General features: G+C 35.0%; 1 protein-coding gene across 2 annotated transcripts; it reads left to right on the forward strand.

The window, feature by feature from the left end:
• The first annotated feature begins 1,316 nt into the window (after window positions 1-1,316).
• Window positions 1,317-16,509, forward strand: LOC143233506 (two pore potassium channel protein sup-9-like). 2 transcript variants are annotated; one of them, XM_076469799.1, is made up of 3 exons: window positions 1,317-1,685; window positions 2,552-2,926; window positions 12,354-16,509. In XM_076469799.1, exons 2-3 carry the CDS (start codon window positions 2,644-2,646, stop codon window positions 13,148-13,150), a joined length of 1,080 nt encoding a protein of 359 aa, XP_076325914.1. In that variant the 5' UTR covers window positions 1,317-1,685; window positions 2,552-2,643; the 3' UTR covers window positions 13,151-16,509. The 2 variants fall into 2 exon arrangements, with proteins under 2 accessions (XP_076325914.1, XP_076325915.1); XM_076469800.1 differs by having other exon boundaries at window positions 1,318-1,685; window positions 2,705-2,926.
• The last annotated feature ends 424 nt before the right edge of the window (window positions 16,510-16,933 follow it).

Raw genomic sequence — 16,933 nt, forward strand, 5'->3', positions numbered from 1 at the left:
AACGACGAGAAGACTTGTCCTGTGAGACACTATGGGTAGCCGCCTCTTTCAGCGGGAGAGAAACCTCCATTATTTGTCGTGGAACGTCAGTTGGTCGATCACCCTTATCTGATTATACACTTTCAATAGGGGCCTGAGTCACAACAGCACTATCGAGAGGGAGAGGCGGGGAAACCCCAAGCTTAGGACAACGATGACGCACGTGACCTTGCTCATGACAGTTCCGGCAAATTAATTGGGGACAATTTCTATACAGATGATCCGCACTTAAACACAAATTACACACTTTCATTTGATGGTCATGTTTTACCTTAAGCATTACAACCTTTCCCAGGGGATCAATAACCTTCACGACATATGGCAAAGATGTACATGTGGCACTAAACGAAACACGAACATGGCGAACACGTAAATAAATACCTTGGTCCCGTTTCCATACAAGAGGACTTTTAACCTCACATTCAAAGTCCTTCAACTTCTGTAAAAGTACAGCATCGTCGATATACTCAGGTACATCCATGAAAGAAACAGTAACTGTACGTTTGGTAACCTCATTCGTGAAGTAATGCACTCCATTAACCAATAAACCAGAATCAATCGCCATATCGACATCAGCAGATAAAACGAAAGCAACCTCATAGCCACCGGGTCGTGAAACAACTGAAGTTACTGAAGCCGCTCCAAAAGTTGAACAAACTGCATGGATAACTTCACCATGGCTGGCATTAGTACATTCAACAAAAACAGTACATCGCATAACATCAAGCACATCAAAGTCATTAGAAGACATCGCTACTACACAGCGAAAAAACAGCAAAAACGATTATTAACACAAGAAACAATTAATATTCAGAAAACGAGGCCTAGCGAAATATAAAAAGTTGCAAATAACGGAGCTCAAAAACACACGTCTGCACTAGATTGTAAATCCGAAGACATACCGCTGTACTAGCGGCGGGCCTCAAAAAAGGAAACATTTTGATACCTGTATTCCAGATGCTTCCAAACTGTGCTTTCGTCTGTACAAGGTGATTACTGATTGTGTGCGGTATAGTAGAGTGCTTCCATATGAATCAATTGAAAGTTCATAACGCCGTATTTAGTTGATGCTTAAAAATTATTTATCATTTGTTCAGGAAAAGCTTCAGTTATTTTACTATTCAACTACCACCACCCCCTCCAGTGGTACAGCGATGTGTTTTGATACCACTGGCGAGCTCAACACGGATAGGCCTTTGTGTAACTTTGTGTTTAACAACAAATTAAAATGTTAGAAAATGTTAGAAAGTATAAAACCTCTCGGTAGATGGCGTTCTCAAGCCATTTGGAAACCTGGACATTAACGATTGCAAGGTTTTGTTGTTACATCTACCACAGCGGCAGCGAAAAGTGAGATGTTCTGGAACTTATCGCTTACGTCTGTTCTGTTTAAAGAGACACTTTGTATGTGGTTATTAGTTTGACCCTGTGTTTTAATAGATGTGTGTTTTGTGTTTTTTAACGAACAACTAAGTCACATGGTTCTTGTGATCGGTGAACTGAAGGCTAAGACTAAACTTAGTACAGCTGTTATATACCTTACCGACATAGGAGTGGTTGTTTGGACTCAAGACTGTTTAGGGGTTAGGCTTAACTGTAATGAAACAGACGGAAAAAAAAAGAGTTAAGATCTGGTTTTCGTCTGCGTAAGTACTTTCTATAACGATCTATATTCTGTTAGTAATAAACTACATCTGCTTACTTTGGTAGATGGTAACACTGTTTTGCAACTTTAATGACAAAATTTACATTTGAGCTACACAGCACTAGTATTACTAAAGAACACTAGTAACCACCTATAACATACAGACTTACCTTGGCTTAAAATTACTATTTCTGTCTATCGCGTTTTTGTGTGATGGCACGTATAGAAAGAATACCATCTCTGATCATAGAAAGTAAGACCAATTATTACGTATAACTGAAGTTCTTACGTTTTATTCGTACTGGCCACATATCTCTGATCTATGATATTAAGTATAAAGTTCATTAATTACATTACATTTTTACATCACATACGGTAAAAACAAATGTATTGGAACTACATTTCACTTTGTACTGACCAAATATTTCTTGTACTAAATATAATAAAACTGTATTTTATATATCTAACATAGTACTGAACATTTTAAGTTAGTGTGTGTCAACCTCTTTTTTTAGCGTTGTAAATCCGTAGATTTACCACTGTATCAGCGGGGGACTGGTATTTAGTACTAGACATAATAAAACTGCATGTTAAACATCTAACACAGTACTGAACACTGGTAGTTAGTACCAGATATAATAAAACTAAACAGTACTAAATATTACAAATGTTTGTCAGTCCTGAATACAAAACTATAACTCTTTCTAATGCTGTTGACCTTCCATTCATAGGTGAGTTATGTCTCAAAAAACATTTCACTGGGAAATCTTATAACAATGTGTCATGTTTGATAAGTAGGTACATATCTTATAAAAATGTGTAAACACTTGTACATGTGCCATGTTTGATATGTGATCCTTTATTCAGTGGCCACACTGTATGTAATGGATGTATCGTATCCCTGTTGATCAGCTGTTCGATTACTCCATGGCTGTTTATCATCACCAGCCAAAGTGGAAATGAAGAGACAGAACGTTAGAACATTATCTCTCATTGTGTGCACTTTTACTTATCTCTTAGTCGGGGCCGCCATATTTGATGCTTTAGAATCGGACAAAGAAGATGATGAGCGCGAGGTGCTTCAGCACGTGGAGAGTATTCTTCTCACAAAATACAACGTTAGCGAGGACGACTACAGGATATGGATGACGGTCGTCATTAAAAGTGTACCACACAAGGCTGGTATACAATGGAAATTTGCTGGGGCCTTTTACTTTGCAACCACAGTATTGACGACAATAGGTAAGTCTGTCACGTCCACTCATAAATTTGTATTTTGTTAATATATATAGCCATGTAGCTGCCCGTAGGCGATTTATTTCAAAACACCCAACAGCCCTGATTTTGTAGCTATCCTACTTGGATGAAGTGTATTAAAGTACCGTTTTCCTGTGACCTGACTAGTGTCGTTTTTTTTACGCAAGCAACGTCACATTCAAATTCATTAATGAATAAGGCTTACAAACAAAAAGCTAAGTCTTGTATACAACAATGTTATGTTAGTCTTACTAAATATTTTAGCAATTTTTTTTTCAAAATTTGAGCTTTGTTCGTTTGCTTTACCTCTGCCATTGTTTTACACAAAAAAGGGCTTCGTTTATCTAACAAGGTATAATATAATCGTTTATCTAACAAGGTATAATATAATCGTTTATCTAACAAGGTATAATATAATCGTTTATCTAACAAGGTATAATGTAATCGTTTATCTAACAAGGTATAATATAATCGTTTATCTAACAAGGTATAATGTAATCGTTTATCTAACAAGGTATAATGTAATCGTTTATCTAACAAGGTATAATGTAATCGAAAATTATAAATTTACCACGTAGCCATTATAGCCATTTACTAATAAAACGTTTTACTCTTGGCGGAAGAGAAAATGAAAGAAGAAAATTGAAGGTCTCAAAAAATGTACAGAAAAGCGACATCTGGAAATAAGAATTTCATTCTTACTGAAGATATATGTTCTATAATAACTGTGTGCTGTTTTGGTCGGAAATTGGGCCATAGTTGCCGGACTGAAGTGTCTTGCGGTTCTTATAAGGTTGATCATTCCACTATTTGATCACACACATGTAGCTCAAGAGCTGGTGGTGGATGTTGTTGAACAGATATCTTATCTCAAGTCCATCAGTTTAACTTTAGAGAGGTCTTGTATACCTGCAAAACAAACAAACGAAAGAATAAACAAATAGCTAAACATTAACTTCTTTATCATGTCAGTAAATAAAAGAACAAAAACAAGGTATATAAGAAATATAGTTCCAGTATCGTATGGATGATTTAGTGCATATATGTGAAGTTATGTATGTTCCATCTAACAGGTGTTTAACCTGTACATAAATCATATGACCTATTTAAAAAAAAAGCAAAAAAAGCAGATATATAAGACAATATTTTATTTTACAACTCACTCCTGACTCTGGAATGTCTAAAACATGTACAGTCAACTTTTTATTTGTCATAGAATGACCTTAGTTAAAGATGTTTCAAATTAGGTGCCTATTTTAAAGTTGTGTTGTTTATTATTTTATGTTCGTACAGTTTTCAAATATTGTGCGTTCAAATTATGGATAATATTATACAATATTCCTGCGTCACGTATGTTATTTCCGTTTTATTTTTGGTTACTTTATGGATAGCTCTAATAGTCATGTGTTCACCTGTATATCAGAAGTGAGACTAAACACATTTAATCTTATATTAAAACAACTTCTGCATCCACTGAGTTAGTAAGCGGTTCTTTATCCCTGCAAAAGTGTTTATTCCGTATGACAATATATTATACAGTGAATACAACTTCACAGAGATGCTTTGGTAATTACAAGGGATATAGTGGATTTAGAGTAAGCAATTACGTGAATCTTGTTTTTGTTAAACAGTTTCTACATCGTTAATTTAGGCCAAGTCACTTGTTGGAACTATAAAATAGAAATTAAACTAATATATATTATTATTTAACCTTGTGATTGTAAGGTATGACCAAAATGAAACTTTGAAATATGAGAATGTGTTGTTGTTGTCACTAAATGTTGTAACTTTGAGCATTGGTCAGATAGATGTTTTGAAATATACGATCATTACTTTATTAACAGTAGAGGAGATCTATAAATAAAATAACACTCATATATATGTAATACTTTCTATTTTGATTGTATTAAAAACAACAACGACAAAAGTAAAGACAGAATTAATTATTACAGATAGCAACCTTCCTTTATCTTGTTAAATATTTCCTCACGTAAGCTTCCTAACGCAAAATATTATTTCGGCTTAAATCCATCACGCCACAAAGAGGTTGCGATGTGACCATAGACAGTTTTAAATGTCGTGTTCGAAATGTCACGTTGATGGTTGGATATGTGCTTGTCACTTGATGCGACATAGAATCAATTATCGATATGGAGCCGATAGTCTGTGACAAGATTAAATTCTCTGAATTGGATCTCTTTGAACATCAATTATCCTCTTTTCTTATTGATTTTAATATGGCATAACTTTATTTGGTTAAGCTACTTGCGGCTGGTATTGTCGACGTTCGATCAGTGGGAAGAAAACCAACCCTGTAATAGAACAATGGACAACCCGTATCACCTGCTACTGTGTTCACAAATGAACATTAGTATATGGATCAAACTATTCAACACATTGATGCGAATCTTCTAGACAGTAGTTTACTGTGTGTCATCTGTAAGATCTGAGATCATCTGTACATAAATAAAACAAGCCACATGTTAAATGGAAGAAAGCGCATGAAACAGGTAAAACAGGTCGCCGCATGTTGACATAGAGCCCTGTTTAGTTCATTTCCCTTGTCATTAACTCTGTTGACATAGGGCCCTGTTTAGTTCATTTACCTTGTCATTAACTCTGTTGACATATAGCCCTGTTTAGTTCATTTACCTTGTCATTAACTCTGTTGACATAGAGCCCTGTTTAGTTCATTTACCTTGTCATTAACTCTGTTGACATAGAGCCCTGTTTAGTTCATTTCCATTGTCATTAACTCTGTTGACATAGAGCCCTGGTTAGTTCATTTCACTTGTCACTAACTCTGTTGACATAGGGCCCTGTTTAGTTCATTTCCCTTGTCATTAACTCTGTTGACATAGGGCCCTGTTTGGTTCATTTCCCTTGTCATTAACTCTGTTGACATAGAGCCCTGGTTAGTTCATTTCCCTTGTCATTAACTCTGTTGACATAGGGCCCTGTTTGGTTCATTTCCTTGTCATTAACTCTGTTGACATAGAGCCCTGGTTAGTTCATTTCCCTTGTCAATTACCTCCCTCAACATGCACGATTATATTTTTATCTCTAACTTTTCTCTCTCTCATGCATATATATATTGTAGCAAGGGGTACGACCGTTATTTCTTGCAACTGGGCCCCCCTATACTCTGGGATCGACCCTGATCTCAAATCCAAATGTGATATTTATACTGGAACTTATGGGCACGTCGTTTTAGTTACCTTTAATAAACTAACCTTTGGATGTTCTACAGTTATCGAAGGCGCAGGTAATTATTAGTCTGAAAGCAAAAAACCAAGTTTCAACACCGTAATGGGCGTAAGAGCGAGAGCTCAATGTGCAATTTCATGTTTAACAACAAATAAACAAAATACTAGTGTTATTAACATAGAATATATTTTTGTGTAACTTGCAGGACGATTAAGTGTTTATTAGTTTTAAAGCACAGCCACATGAAGTTATCTGTTTTGTCCGCAAGGAATCGAACCACTAGAGTTTAGTGTTGTAAGTCCATAAACTTAACCATTGTCCCACCGTGAGGGTCTGGCATGGCCAGATGTTTAAGTCACTCGACGTAATCTGAGAGTTGCGGGATCGAATCCCAGTCGCACCAACCTTGCTCGTCCTTTCAGCCATGTGAGCGGTATAATGTTATGGTCAATCCCACTATTCGTTGGTAAAAGAGTAGCTGAAGAGTTGCCTTCCCTTTAGTCTTACACTTCTAAATTAGTGACGGCTAGCGCAGATAGCCCTCGTGCAGCTTTGCGCGAAATTCAAACCAAGCCAAGCCAAACCCACCGTGGGACAAGTAATTCTTCCTGTTGTTGAAATACGTATTGAAAGCAGGTTAACAGCAGGTATCAAATAATGGTTTTAAGATATGCTTTGTAGATCTATAATTTCAGTTTAACTGTACCTAAAACTATCTCGACAAAACCGAAAAGAGAAAAACTTAATTAAACATTGTAGTTTAAAAGTATGCTAGTTTTACAACTTCAGTATTACTTCAGCTAGTATTACAAAATGTAAAGAGTAATTTAAAGATATTTTTAGCTGTCTTTTACTTGGTTATGATGAACGCCTTTTCTGAGCTGGCAAAGTTTTATTATGATTAGTTATACTGATCCTAAGGTATAAGTATTAGACCTATTAAAGTTTATAATACTACATCCTTGTTCATTCCCTGAGGATGTTTCAAGAAAAAGAAGTGTGTATAACAATAATATTCTAGTTACACCATGTCTAGAAAGGGTAGTTACGTACACTTCCCAAAAGCGATTAACTTTTGGTTGAACCACATTACTTATGATACATGAAACAATGTAAAAATATAGTTCTTATGCAATCTGTTCAACCGTAATGGGCTGTGTCTGTCGGAGTACTGGATTTGTATATTGAAGTAGTTTTGATATAACGTGCTCAACTCTTAGAGCTTTTTAATAAAACTAGTAGAATGATTGATTTTAGTTTCGTAATTAAATCTATGTTTCTTTCTGTATTGGTTTATTTTCATTTATTAAAGTGCACCTAGGTATTCAAACAAAAATTACTTCTGTTCTGAAAAGAAGTTTAGTTGAATATCCACCTAACATGTAAGTAGTGTAACGTTCCTAGAATTCTTACTATATGTGTATTTACCAATATTAATAATACATCGGGCCAAATCACCTTTCTTCTGTTAGCTCTACTGAGAAGCGAAAATGTTGGTTAAACCTAATGTTACTTTAATTAGCCGTTAGCCGACTATATGTTTGAGATTTATTCCCCTTATTGTCCGTGGCTTATGTCTTACAAATTTTGGGCTGTGGTTATAGAATGGCAGAATGATAATGTGCATCTGCACGTTAGAACTTTCTATCTGCTAAGTGCAGTTACATTGAATCATACAGTTCCCCAACCTATTGATCATACAGTCTGTCGTCATTCGCTTGGCTTCAGGCTTTCAAGCATGCACTCTACTTCAATGTTAGTGTATGAGTCACATATTACTGAACTAATGTTTTCACGTTAATCGTGGCCTACACATACAGCATCATTGGTTTTTTTCTTACACACACATACACTCACACTTATCAAATTTTATTTTTATCTGTTTCGTGATTTATACTAAAATAATAGAATAGATATAATTAATGTAGTAAACCTAGAGTTCATTACTATTTCATGCCCGAATATAATGTACTGTATAGAGTTTTGTTTCAATAGAATATACTCTGTATAGAGTTTTGTTTCAATAGAATATACTCTGTATAGAGTTTTGTTTCAGTGGAATATACTCTGTAGAGTTTTGTTTCAGTGGAATATACTCTGTAGAGTTTTGTTTCAGTGGAATATACTCTGTATAGAGTTTTGTTTCAGTGGAATATACTCTGTATAGAGTTTTGTTTCAGTGGAATATACTCTGTAGAGTTTTGTTTCAGCATAATATATTCTGTATAGTTTTGTCTCAGTAGAATATATGTTGTAGAGTTTTGCGTGTTTTCGTATAGTAAAGCCACATCAGTTTATCTGCTGTGTCCACCAAGGGGAATCGAACCCCAGATTTTAGCGTCGTTAATCTGTAGGCTTACCGCTGCCCCAGTGGAGGACTGTAGAGTTTTGTTTAAGCGGAATATACTCTGTAGAATATTCACTATAATTTTTAGTTGAAGTAAAGTATACTGTGTAGGTTTTCTTTTCGTGTAGAGAATACTATGTAGGTTTTTATTTCAAACCTATAACAAAGTGCGATTATCACCATTACACATATAAAGGTATAACGAAATGTTGTTTTTGGTTGCCACATTCATAAATTTGTAAATGTGATTTGACCGTCACACTTATAAATGTATAACCAAATATCATTTTGACCATCACATTTATAAACATTTAAAACTTATTCATAACCACAAATACGGACTGCGATTTTAAAGCACCGGGACTCGAATCTCGAAAATTCATATTCACAGTTAGGCATGTTTACCATTATGCCAAATCTCTACTCAGTTGCTTGTTTTAGAATACTTCGTGTATATTTCTATTTCGAATAGATAATATTTATGAATTTTGATTTTGATTAGAGCACTAGTTTTTATTTTTAGATATCATCTGTATCTCTGTTACTCATCTGTTTATCTCGAATTGTTTGGAAAATTATTTGAATAAACTTCACAAGAATGTGATAAAACTATTAGATTTAAAACAGACTATTTTGTTGGCTGATAGACAGCTCTGAAGGCCCAAAACCTAAGTAGTGATATCATATAACCACACATTTTTGGCTTACTTATATTTTTATGATATCAAGGACCGTTATTGTGATATCGTGCATAAGAACGCGTATCTTTGGTTTGTCTATATTTTGTGATGTCGAGGACCCACCTTGTGGTATGTGACAAAATATCACGTATCTTTGACTTCTTTAACATTTATTCACGAGAAATCGCCTCTTGTTTTAGCTAATAAAATTTCCAAAAGTTAACAAAGATAATCCATTAGTTCTAATTAAGATAGTCCGCCAATTTAAACAAGGAGATTCAGCTAAACGTTTTAACTCAAAATAATTCAGTCTTAGTTTTATTAGCTCAAATAATCGAATTTTAGCTGTAGCTTTGGCTAAGATATTCCAAACGTAGTTTCACCCCGGACAGAATTTACCCCATATAACTCAGTTGTAATACCCTGTTTTCCATGATAACTTCTAATTTGTTTTGTTTTTTTATAGAATCCAGTTAGCGAAGGGTTGTTTCACAGTGTAATTTTACTTGGGTTGATATGGGTTTACACTTTACATAAGATTGTTCAAATAAATCTATACTTCATCCAAGATGATATACAAAGTTAGGCTTAACATAAGATGACCCGGACAAAGTTTGAATATAAAACCGATCAAATGTAGAGGAAATTAATATAACCTGAATATCGCTTATTGAGTTTAGTGTGAAACTTTACCTTGTAACACAATTTATCGCATTTATAAAATTGCCTATGGAAAAGATTTGCTTCTGAGACTTGTCTTTTGTATGACAATAGTCAAACTATAGGAAAAGCAGTAGAAATTATCACATATTTTATACTTCATGTATGACAAGATGTTTTCGTCTGTTTCGGTGCAACATACCGTTTAATTAAACGCTTCTTAAAGTATATTTGAAAGTTTTATTTTTGTTTCTCCAGTTTCTAAACTGGGCTCCATATTTCGTTTCTCGCTTCTTTGTATCTCCAACGGCATATCTGTTGAAATTTAATTGATAATTATTAATGATGACAGGATCTCGCACGTTACCCACACCTAACGTATTTTTTATTATTAGCAGTGAAGACTATGTACCTAAATCAAAAGCTTAGCTTGATGATATGTTGCTAGAAGAAAATATATAGTTAGCTTTTTCCGCCACAGTTACAGCCATGTTTGTTCAAGCTTTTGAAAAACTTAATTTATCATTTTATATCTGACCTATTATGCCGCAGTATAATGGCAAAAATAAATGTTTTACATGAAACAAAATCAGGTAGGCCTAGTTAAATCATTTTGCACTCGCCTGTTTGAAGTTTTTGTTTAGCAAGAGGGTCCGTTGTTTTATAATAAATTAACTTGTATTATAAGACATTAACAGTAGACCTACTTTATGTTAAACGATACATTCTTTATCTATTCCTTTAGGGATTTCGAAGAATTAGAAGAACGTATAATAATAGTATTTTAACAACATTGTGTTTGTTACATATATTACCGATGACAAGTTTCACTTAATCAAAGCCTCTCAGGCTTACTGGGATACAATAAACACAGCATACTACTTCCATATATTTGTCAGAATAAGAATTGCTTTAATGTGAAAGCCTTTTCCAAGCTGGCAAAGCATGATTATAATGAATTATAGATAAGAGATGCGGTGTAAAAAATATAAAAGGCCTTTATCATATACTCTTCTAATTACTGAAAATCTCTAACAGTGGAAGTAAATAATGTAGTGCCAAAAATATGCCAAGTCTAACACTAACGTCTTATGAAAAGTCGTTCTTCATCGGCTCGGAAGAGACTTTCACACCGTAATAAGGTAACTTTTTGTTAGGCTGTTTTTACACTAGGCCTTCTCAACTTACTGGGCAAAGAAAAAGCACTTTAAAGGAATTTAAATACTATATGTATAAGAGACTTAAATCGTCACATATATGTTTAATGTAACCTTGTGATTGACAGTTTGAAAACTTGATTATAACTTTGATGTAGTTTTAACAAAATCAATAAATTTTATGGTATGAACGATATTCCATGGTTTTTTCATTAATATCTACTTTTTTTTTCTGATGTATGAAATACCTGGGAAGTAGGGCTTGTAATAAGTGAAGTACGATTTTCTCCCCAGCTAAATACCATTTAGTCATGAAGGCGTTATAAGGTTACGATCAATCGCGCTATTCGTTAGTAAAAAGAGTCGTCCAAAACTTGGCAGTTAGTGGTGATGACTAGCTGCTCTCTTTCTCGTCTATAGCTGCTAAGTTATGGACAACTGGAGGAGACAACAGTTTTGCGCGAAATTCAAAACAAAACAAACTCAGTGAATGTCGTAGGTGTTCACACGAATCATGTATTGAACTTAGATGTATAGTTTTACGTTTACCTGTTGTAATGTCAAGCCTCTGGGCAAGTTTGCTACATTTACATTACTGTAATAAGTGCAGAAATGCCAACCATTATGTAATCATTACGATTTTGGTGTATACATTACGACCATGCGCTCATACAGATAAATATTACGACTTGTTGTAACTCCCAAATTATTATATATTATATAGGTCTATACAATAAAGTAATAAATTGTTCCCCCACGGCTTGAAAGGGGTTAAAAAAATTTCTACTGAGATACAAATAAATTTTGATAATAAATAAAAGACATAGTTCAAATGGCTACTTGCGATAATCTTGTTTGTGCTTGAAATAATAAAACATAGTTGTTCTCCGACGTCTACCAATACTTTGAGTGCGGTGCTTCTCCATACTGGGTACGTGGGGGAATCCATAGTTACGTCACCAGTGTTTGTCAGCTAATCAGCGCTCGCGTAGATGGGTATTTCTCGTTTTCTAAGCGGCATAGAAACACCAATGCGATTGTTCACTAGGTGGAAAAAAAGAGACCTCGTTCACCAGATTGTCTTGTTACTGGCAAATCTAAAAAGACTAAAACTGTCAATGGGCTCTGTCTACAATCATTACGCTCAGTCATTTGAAATAGTTGGCATCTCTGTAAGTGCACAAACCTAGACTTGTTTGTCTCAGTAATGAAGGTCGTTCGTCAGTATACATTGTGACTATCCCCAATACAGTGATAAAAACTGAAATGTTATTTGTCAAATATTACATTTATGTTGATTAGTGGCTGCTAAAACTGTATGATTTAATGACCAATTATATATATTTACTTTCTGTCTAAAGGTTATGGTCACTCCACTCCAGCTACGTGGGGAGGGAAGACATTCTGTATGTTCTACGCCTTAGCAGGAATCCCGTTAGGCCTAGTGATGTTCCAGAGTATTGGCGAACGGCTCAACACCTTCGTGGCCTACTTACTTAAGACTGCAAAACGATGCCTCAAGATGAAGAATACAGAGGTTACAGAAACCAACCTCATTTGTCTTGTGTCCATTCTGTCCACGTTACTGATGACCACGGGGGCTGCGGTATTTTCCCGCTACGAATACTGGAATTATTTCGATGCCTTCTACTATTGTTTTATCACCTTAACGACGATAGGTTTTGGTGACTACGTAGCTCTACAAAAAGAGAGTGCACTCCAGAACAAACCCGAGTACGTGGCCTTTAGTTTAGTGTTTATTCTGTTCGGCTTGTCTGTAGTTTCAGCTGGAATGAACCTCCTCGTGTTACGGTTCCTCACCATGAACACTGAGGACGAACGTAGAGACGAGGTTGAAGCTCAGACGGCGGCACAAGAGGCAGTACGACTGGAAGGTGACATCATTACCGCTAATGGAAGTGTCATTTCGTGCCATGGGCCTGACGCATCCGAGTTTGAAGACATTTCTTCCGTTTGCTCCTGTACGTGTTACTCAAGGAAGAGGATCTCAAAGCACAAACATCCCTTGCCACCATCCAGTAACAAGAACAACGTATATTTATTTCCGTGTAATGATTCACGATCCGCGGATGACGGTGTAGGTGTTAGTCTATTTTACCCACTTGAAATGGAAGATAATAAACGGGCCTCAATATAACGGAGATGAATGACCAAGTTGTTATTACAGTTTCACCAAAGCCACACAAACGAAAAGTCTAATAAGATCTTCGACCGCCACAATAATGTTTTTAGTGATAAACATCTTTATTGACAATTCACCAAAGATTAAATGAAGTTAACTTTCTGAAGCCATAGTTTTTATAACAAATGAACTCCTTTTCTAAGCTAACAAAGAATAATTGTAATTAGTTATGCTTGCAGTCAGTCGTTTAGGTTTGTTCAACAACAATAACAGTATATAGTAGTATTTAAATCACACTGTGTTAATTGCCAATTATGTCTTTTGTTTAATACACAGATCATAACACTAGCTGACACAAAATAAATACACTTCCTTCAAAGCCTATTTACATAGGTCATTTGCTAGAACAATGATTGTTATGGTGTGAGAGTTGTTATTTGAAGCTGATGAACCATGATTGTAACTAAATATACATGCCAAAATACACCCTGTTAGGCCTATTATATTTTTTAACGTTATGTTCTTCATTCATTCCGTGGGGCTAATAAACACCTAGGGTTATACAATATATAATAGCCCTAATAATTGTTTCATGCCAAGTATTACTGACTACTTTTCATAATTGTTGATTGAGATACAGTTTTAATATCCAGTAGAACAACGATACGAAAATTAAATCATTAACATTAATATTTGATTTACTATGTTTGAATAAATTAAATGACTTAATCCTAAATATTTCCAAATTTTCACGTGCTGTGCAATAAATTGAAACTGATGAAAACTTACAGTTTAACAACTCAATCCAGTTCACAACTTAACAAGTTCTTGTCAAGCAAGTTGCTTATGTAAATAGCGTCTAGACCAACCTTATGTTTGTTGAATCCCAGCTAGCCTTAAGAGCCATGGTATTGTACGAAAGGCCTATTCAGCACTGAATACAGCAGATATGATGTTGTATGCACTCTTCTTTACTTTCATTCGGAAGTTCTTATCAATAAATATGTTAAAGTATATTATTATGGAAACACAACTTCGATTTCATATTATTTGTCTCAAATATATAAAAAAAACAAAAACATTCTGGTAAATTTGTAAAATCATCCAATAAATATTATCAGATTCAGGAGTAAAGGTCGTTGAGGTGTTCTGTATTGAAAAACACTAATCCACCCCCTGAATACAAACCAATTCCAACTTTCCTGTAGTTATATCGAAAGTCTATTGGCAGTCAAAATTTTTGAAATAGTTTTGGTTTCATTTGAACTTCGGGCTGAGTTACTCTAGGGCTATCTGCAATAGCCGTCCTTAATGTATCAGTAACATCCCAGAGGAAATGGGAAAAAGTCATTACCACCCATTACCAACAGTTTGGCTTCCTTTCACCAACGAACAGTGAGATTGACCTCAACTTTACAACGCCCGCACGGCTGAAAGAGTGAACATGTTCGGTGAAATGATTCGAGACCACGACTCACGGATTGCAAGTCGAGTGACCTAAACACCATGCCATACCAGGCCTCAAATAGAGGGTTATAGGAGAATAGTTGGTAGTGATATGACATAAGGTTGTATGTACTGTAGGCCTGATCTATGACAATATTATTGATGTCCTGTCCTTCGGAATTGTTATTAATACACCTAAAATATCAATGGTAGGAGTATAAACAATGATAAACAGAATGTTTAAACTAAAAGAAATTGTTATTTATAAACAACATAACAATTGTGTGAATAAATGCATCCATGACATGAATGTATCACATAAAATTAAAATCTGACCACAGCAAGTTTGTTAGCAACGTCACAATTTCGCATAGGGAGACCATTTTATCTTTCATAGGACAAGAAGGTTATAACGTATCGAAATAAAAGCTCGAGCCATATAATTAACCGTAGTGACCAAGTTATGGTATTTCGCTGACGAACAGCCTAACATGATCCTACTGTAAGGAGAAGTTCACCATAACTCCAGATTGTAAGCCAAATAGTTCATAGATTAACAAAATGTAATCTTTTACATCAAATGTAAAGAAATGTGTTTCAGCGGCTACATACTACAGGAAAATTTACACATTAACGTCGTAAAGGAGAAACAAGAAGTAGTATATTGGGGTTTATCATAACTGACCACAAGATCGAACGAAGTTATTGACTGTTTGTCACCATTCAGTTGAAATGTTAAGATATTTGCCTTATATTTATAAGCGTTGTTGTTGAAGAGAGATTCCAGTCATACTGAGATTAAAAGACTTCCTCTTATTGTTAATACTTTTGATGATCCAGTATGGCTAGATTGTTAGAGCGTTCAAATCGTAATCTAAGGGTCTCGGGTTCGAATTCCTATCACACAAAACATGAAAGCCCTTTCAGCCATGAAGACGTTATTATGTTACACAAGAGCTGGCGGTGGTTGGTAATAATTAACTGCCTTCTCTCTCATCTTACACTGCTAAATTAGAGACAACTAGCGCACTTAGCCCTCGTGTACCATTGCGCGAAATTAAAAAACAAACAAACAAATAAATACACTTTTGCCATTGGGTGTACGATGTACGTTAAAATTTTTTTACAAGGATTTGACCTTAAAGATAACGTTGAATGACCTCAATAACATTGTTACAGTGAAAATTCACAAAACATCATTCCATACCACTAACAGTTATTGTTACAGTGTAGGTTTACAACATTCCATACCACTAACAGTTATAGTTACAGTGTAGGTTTACAACATTCCATACCACTAGCAGTTATTATTACAGTGTAGGTTTACTACTTATTATTTCAAACCACTAACAGTTATCGTTACAGTGTAGGCTTGGAACAATGTATTCCATTTATATTTATTATTAACTTGTAGATTTACAACTTTATATACCACTAACAGTTTTTATGCCCTTTGCTTGTATTTTCCTTATTCTATCATTTTCACTTTACCAATTAATAAACCACGCTTTCTTACAGACTCTGTGTGTTAGAGTGATAAATCGTTGTCTAATGATGATAAAAAATGAGAAACTCACGTACGCATAGGTATTTAATAAAACTTCATGTGAGGTAAAGGATATTGTTTTGTTATGGTACTTATAACATTGTATAAAACAGTTACGAGTGTTCAATGTATTATATGATTTTATGAGTTAAAAGAAACCCACAGAAACTACGAATAAACCCTGTACTAAAGAGAGAAGTGAGTGTAAGGTGTTTATAGCTGAATATGTAACGAAACGAAGTTAAATTATTGTTAAGTAAAGTTGTGTTGAAGACAAACTGTGCGGAAATGTCTGAAGGCGTGTTCATAAAGTGATAACCGTGCGATTTTTAACGCGCTACTAGTAAATAAGTAGAGAAAACCTATAGCAATTGTATTTAGTGTAATGTTCATAATTTGCTCGTGAAAAACTAAAGTTGAAATCGAAAACAGTCGTAACGTGATTATAACAATATTATACCATCGTGTATCACTGTCGTTGCTTTAAAACATTTGATTAAGGAACACACAGGCAAGACAATTCTGAATGGAAAACTAATATGTTATACGAACTCCTCAGACAAAGACAGGCCCGGCATGGTCAGGTGATCAGAGCGATTTCGTATCCCAATCACACCAAACATACTCTCCCTTTTAGCCGTGGGGGCGTTGTACTGTGACGGTCAATCACACTATTCGTTGTTAAAAGAGTTGACGGTGGGTGGTGATGACTAGCTGCCTTCCTCTAGTGTTTCACTGCTAAATTATGGACGGCTGGCGCAGATAGCCCTCATGTAAGTTTTCGCGAAACTCAAGAACAGATAAAG

The sequence above is a fragment of the Tachypleus tridentatus genome, chromosome 12 (genome assembly GCF_004210375.1).
Source record: "Tachypleus tridentatus isolate NWPU-2018 chromosome 12, ASM421037v1, whole genome shotgun sequence".
In the NCBI taxonomy this organism is placed as follows: Eukaryota; Metazoa; Arthropoda; class Merostomata; order Xiphosura; family Limulidae; genus Tachypleus; species Tachypleus tridentatus.